The following is a 6,322-nucleotide window of genomic DNA, read 5'->3' on the forward strand; positions in this document are numbered from 1 at the left end:
CGACGAGTCCACCGAATTCCAGTTTTTCGGCCAGATCACCCAAAACTTCAAACAAAGTCAATCTGGCCGGAAAACTGGAATTTGACGAACTCGTCGGGGATGGAAAGTGGTCGGGGAAGTTGCTGGAGTCCTCTTAGGTGGAGGCGCACCCTCGCCGGCGTCGTACGGTGGCGAACGTAGAGAAATCCGTGCGGACGTCCGTATCTGAGATGGACTGTATATATATATATATATAAGCGTAAAGAAGAACATATATAGGATGTGGTTTGAGAAGAATGGAAGTCTACGTCAAATATATTGATGAGATATTTGTATATATTTTTAGATTTTATTAGATTAAGGAAAATAAAAAGAAAGAAAATAAAAAACAGATTTTCTCAAAATTTTGAGGGCGGAATTGAAACGTTAAAGGTAAAAAATAAAACTTGAGGTAAACTGAACATTTAGTGGGGTGGAAATAACAGCACCCTTTTATAATTGTTATTAATGAATTATTCATGTATAAAAAATAAAATAAAAATTAACACTTCTGAATAAACGAGTACAAAGAAGTGGCCATCCTTCATTATAACGGTATAACCTATGTAAATTGAGAGTTTTGGAGGGTAAGGGAGATGTATTCAACGAGTCTGTTGGAATTTTTTGAACTTTAAAAGCCGATGGGCATATCTGATCAGGATTTTAAAATGTCCTTTAAAAATCTTGATGCATTCAAATGTCTCGTATCATTTGTGTCAAGTCTGGTTTCGTTACAGATGAAACTTCAATAAACCCTGTGAAAGTCCATTTTCGATTATTACAAAAGATAACCTCATGAAGATAAATGATTGCATCATAACATCCTCTGCCTATTCATGGCTAAATAAGAATTACTGAATAAATTCAGCTGTCCAGTACAACAAAGTCGGACCAATAAGAAAGGATAGGAAACCAACAAATCTAATTAGATGAACCCTAAAATCTTGATCAATTGTCTACCATCTTTCACCACCAACACAAAAATAAACAAATACCATAACCCCGCCAACCCACCCCCACCCCCCACCCCAAATCACGGTTCATTCCAACAAAAATGTGTGAGCTGAGCAAGATTCATCCATAGGAACCAGTATAGTAGCACAGTGCTGCCATAGTGAATCGACCGTTAAGAGTTCCATAATCCAAGAGCACCTTGTTCCAGAAGCCAACATTGTGAGGGCTGAGAAGACTGAAGCCAAACTCCGAAGTAAAAATACAACTCAGAGTTCAAAAGTGAATGCTAATACAACTTAATCTCCTATCAGATTAATTCACAACCAGCCATCAGCTATTAAAACAGAAAACTAAAACTAATGGAGATTAAGAAGCAGGGTCCTTCAGAAATAATTCTAATCCAGCTAGTAGACTTCTGTTTAGTCTTCATAAATGGTTATCACTGTATACAGTATCTCACTATCGTTGTCATCTCTTCATTTGTTAGTATGTTACAATCATCTTCAGCACTTTCTCCAAGTACTGTCTTCCCTCTATAACATCCATGACTGAAACTCTCACTCTGAACCATCAATGCCAAAGGCAAAAGAATGACAGCTTTTGTGGATATCTAGTCCTAGGACTGATGTGATATGTATATATACCTACAGTATATATATTCACCGTGATGTCGAACCCCGTATGAGAACTCAAAGATGCATATCTACTCGAGGGTCACACTTCTACTACTCTCCTATAGAAAAGAACATACGCAGCAGCAGACTTTATCTTGTCCTGGCTCACAGGGCTAACATGACTATCATCAAAGTCATACCACCGATCGCCCCCATGCTACATCAAAATAAGACAGTTGAACGTTCAGTGTGAAGCAACATATATTAATGTATACATTCAATAACAATATATAAAAAAGTACATAAAAATAAAACAAAACAGCCTCTAGTTCCTAAGTGATTACACTAATCAGATCTTGATCTTTTGGGCAGGAACTACATTTTATAATTTGACCGCAACTTGCCATACTGCAAGTCCTAAGAGAATTAAACACATCCAACATGGAATGTAAGCATCAACGTTTTCTGCTTTAAAAAATGTTCTGCCAACTATTTTAGCTAGCATCATACCCGTGCAATACACGTGTTATCGTTGAAAGGAGGAGAACATGAAAATTTAATATCTTCTGAGTTTTCATAGATTACCAATTTACCATAATACCATTTGAGATTATTTCATTATGAGTTTTTATTTTTAGAAGAAATGGCATTTATGGCAAATCAAAATTTGGTGAATTCTTTGGACTAGACACAAAAATTGGAGAAAGTGTCTAGACACAAAAATTTAGGGCAAAGATTGTGCCTAGTCCAAAGAATTAGCTGCCCTCTTTTCTTTTTAAGCTGACTCCTTGTCCGCCTCCTTGTTCTTTTTGGCTAGTAGAATGATAGATATAGCAGAACTGACATCCAATGCTAATCTTATTTCATTTTCAGTCAAGAACTTAAGTTTTAGATCAGGTACATAGAAAGTCAAATACCAATAATGTCCGCCTTTTTTGAGACGGCCTGTACCACCTATATGTACCTAACATAACCGATATCCAATGCATTAATCCTATATCTTTTCAGTCAAAAACCGAGATTCAAGATCAACAGGTTTGAATCCCAAATGTATTAACCCTGACCTCAAGAAACGTAGAGACCTTGTAAAACCTAAACTCCTATGACTGGATTCCTGTGGGAATCTTAGGTTACAAAAAGATGGTTCTGAATGTGACCATAAAAGGAATTCTGACAATAGACACAACAAGGAGTCTTATATACTATAATTTCGTTATACCAGGTTGATGTGGTTCTAAGCCAATCGCTAACTTGCATCTTTTGCTGAGACATAAATTACTAATAAGTAGAAGTAAAAAATAGCATTATGAGAGAACAGGTTTCAAAAGATCTCATATATACTTATATAGTAAAGACTATATATGTTGTTTGGGCTACAACAGCAAGACAGATCTAGATGATGTCACAAGCTGAAATAGTTAACATGCATCTGAACTTGGAAAAGAATGAAAAACAAACAAACAAACAAATATTGTGGAGTAAGGAAAAGAAAATGCTTGCAAATAAGAAGTCTCAAACACTCATCTCATGCCTACCTAAACAGAATCGGTCATCATAAAAGCAGCACCTAACAGAGACAGATTTCACGTATCCAATTAAAATCAGAAACGAGTGCAGTCGCTAGAATTTACTTGCATGGGGAAGGGACAGAATACAGAGATTGATTGCAATACTACACCAGGTTCACAAAACAGCAAACTAATCTCATGAAGCATTTAGAACAAGAGCTATTTGATAGTTGATTCAATTATCAATGCTTGAAATCCACGTAAATTTCACCATTAAGACAAACAAGCGTTGTAAGTCACTGGGAACTTTGTCAAAATAGAGCAAAGAAAGAGAACAACCACAAAATTTAAAGGAAAACCATTAAGCAAAGGACACCACTTACATGGACAAATGCAGTATAATGACCGCCACCCATGCTTCCAAAGTGATTACTAACTGCATACAGCATGTAACGATTGCTTAATTCACCCGTCGTGTAAGCAATGTATGTTGACAAATCAAGATTATCAACAGGGAAGTCAACATATGTCTCTAGCTTGTTCTTGAAGAATCGACTATATGAGAACCGCTTTAAATGAATGACTAAGATCTCAGGCAGTCTCCAAAGATCCAACTTCTTACTCGCTTGGCAATGCTTTTTGCAGCCAGGACAATACCTATAACAGCAATGACAGTACCCCAATATTAGAAATGACAGGACCACAACTTCACGAAAGATAACTAGATGCTCAGCAATTGTATATAACTGTAACTACCCTAAATAGTAGAAGAGAATGTCTTATCAACACCTTAGGAGTGTGGTAAAAAGCCAAGTACATTCGTATAAGCAATAAAACCTAACAAATACCAACAAGCACTGGCAGATTACCAATAGCGCACTTTAAATGAAATTTTAGTGCTGTGTAAGGTAGAGATGTACATTTCCATAAAATAAAATTGATTTACATAATATAAGAAATTGCACTCCTCTACGAATTCAAACGAAAGTCAAGCAGCACACGGAGATCAACAATTTACTCAAATCAAATAGTAGAGCTTTTATGCACTACCACAAAAAGAAATAACTAATATAATATAGTCAGAATGACCTCTCATTCAAAAGTAATGTCAAAAGTATTGGAATCCATAGATGAAAAATAAAAATAAAAAATCAGTGCTCAAGAGATTACAATATACACCATGTAAACTACTATAAAAGATAAAGTCAAAAGGCCCAAGATGTACCCACTGACCACATGTCTTCTGGCCCAAGAGGCTCCTCCTTCAAGAATGCTTCAAGGCACTTATAGAGAGAAACAGTCTCCTGAGGCTTTTTTGAAAAAAGGCCAGGCTTGAAAACCAATGGCAATGAGCTCAGAACGCGAGTATCATACTGCTCGACATATTTTTCTGGCCAACATACAGCAACATATAAATGCTCGGGCATTTTCCTCTCAACTATCTCATTCATTACTATTTTTTTCTCCTTTTGAATTCCTTTTTCATCTGTAATGTAAAACTGAAATTCACAATCCAACAGTGACTCAGCCCCAATTTCATAACAGAGGTTCACATCCCCACCTGAAACAGGAGGTGCGGTTTCCTCTGATTCAGTGACTTCTATAGGAGCGGTGCCCTGTGAATTATGAACATGTGCTTCGGAATCTTTTCCAGGTATTTCAAATGGTTTAACTAATTTTAAGTACTGATTGCAGATATCAGATCCAGTTGCAGAACTACAGAGTCTTGATACAAGAGGAATTCCAAACGGCTTCCAGCTTGAACTCAATTTCCCATGCATGTCCTGCCTGATAATATCAAACACATAAGACATTGGGTTGAAGGCGCACATGGTGGACAATGGAACATGAAATGGGAAAATATAAAAAGCAGGCAAAACAAAGATGCAAAACAAAAAATCATCTGTTAGAGAGATCAGGAGTAAGGGACCTAAGGGTAGTAAAACGAAACTAATATCTACAGTCAAGGAGATCATGGATGACCGAGAAAAGAACATATATCTGCTAGAATCAGCATTTCTACTCAATTCCTTAGCACTTCAAATAAAAAATTAGCTAGTGTATTTCATTGCTTTGAAACGTATGACTTATAAAAGATATAACTTATCAATGACTGTTCCTCTGCTTGAAACGTATCTAATTAGTTCAACTTCTAACTTACATCCAGTAAAATCCATTCACATCCAGGCAATGGATGTGACATAGTTTACTGCATTGCCTATTAAATGGAAATCATACATAAAGTTGGTGAGTCTTAAAAAATTCCTTTTGTGTTCTCATCAAGGTTCTATTTTTACTTCATAAACAAGTTCACAATATATATATATATATATAATTGTATTAGAGATAACAACATTAATACTATTTTTTATTTGTATTTTTTTTATTATTATTTATAGCTATTAAACAGATATTGTACCTATTCATTGAGATGAGATATTCTATTTCTTTATGCAATACCAGCATTGCACGCCTTTACACCCTACTCCTTAACGAATTGCATACACAAATTGCAATCAAATAAGAACAAAAAAATCCCACTATAAAAGAGATCAGAAAGGGAGATAATACTTACTCCATTTGCTGATGCATGAAGACAACCAGAGGTACTTCCTCAACATTTTTCATAAACCGATAAGCAACCAGCTGGTCACCATCTCTAATTAAGGATAACGCATCAGCGGGCTCTTCAAGATAGCGTATAATGCGATTATTGTATATCTGCCCAAGACTGATAGCTTCAGAGATCAAACATTTAAAAAAAAAAACAACTCAAACAAGAAAAACAACACACACACAGTCGCGCACACATTCATGCAGAGGCATATATAGTACAAATTTCATACGATAGCCATGGCAAAATACCTCGGCCACTAAAAAGGTTTCATCAACCCCAAGTGAGCATGCAACACCCAGACCCCGGATGAGATCTTCAAACTTTCCATGCTTGGGCACATTAATGGTATGTTCAGATGGCTTCGAAATTCCATCAGTGTTGATAACTGTTAAAGTCATGGTCCGCATCATTGTCGAAGGTAATGGTAGTGACAGGTACATAAACGGATCAAATGTAACAGAGACCTTTTGGCAAACAGGACAAACTAAAGTTGATTTATATTGACCCTGCAATTTATGGAAAACAAATGAGGTGTGCTTTTAGTCATATAGCCAAAAAAATTAATTACAGTAACCAGAATTCACCTTGTACCAACTCAAACAGCACAAAAA

At 36.1% G+C, this 6,322-nt stretch overlaps 1 protein-coding gene across 1 annotated transcript in view; it reads right to left on the reverse strand.

Annotated features, from left to right (window-relative positions):
• Positions 1-1,176: 1,176 nt before the first annotated feature.
• The window catches only part of LOC101307659 (ubiquitin carboxyl-terminal hydrolase 8-like), a 10,228-nt gene continuing 5,082 nt past the window's right edge, over positions 1,177-6,322 (reverse strand). Inside the window, exons 9-13 of the mRNA XM_004291477.1 lie at positions 5,960-6,217; positions 5,670-5,815; positions 4,328-4,882; positions 3,478-3,751; positions 1,177-1,803 (exon numbers count right to left, since the gene is read on the reverse strand). Coding sequence (XP_004291525.1) covers positions 1,687-1,803; positions 3,478-3,751; positions 4,328-4,882; positions 5,670-5,815; positions 5,960-6,217 — 1,350 coding nt within the window. The 3' untranslated portion in view covers positions 1,177-1,686. The remainder of the gene's footprint in view (positions 1,804-3,477; positions 3,752-4,327; positions 4,883-5,669; positions 5,816-5,959; positions 6,218-6,322) is intronic.

Source organism: Fragaria vesca, linkage group LG2 (assembly GCF_000184155.1).
Source record: "Fragaria vesca subsp. vesca linkage group LG2, FraVesHawaii_1.0, whole genome shotgun sequence".
Taxonomy (NCBI): Eukaryota; Viridiplantae; Streptophyta; class Magnoliopsida; order Rosales; family Rosaceae; genus Fragaria; species Fragaria vesca.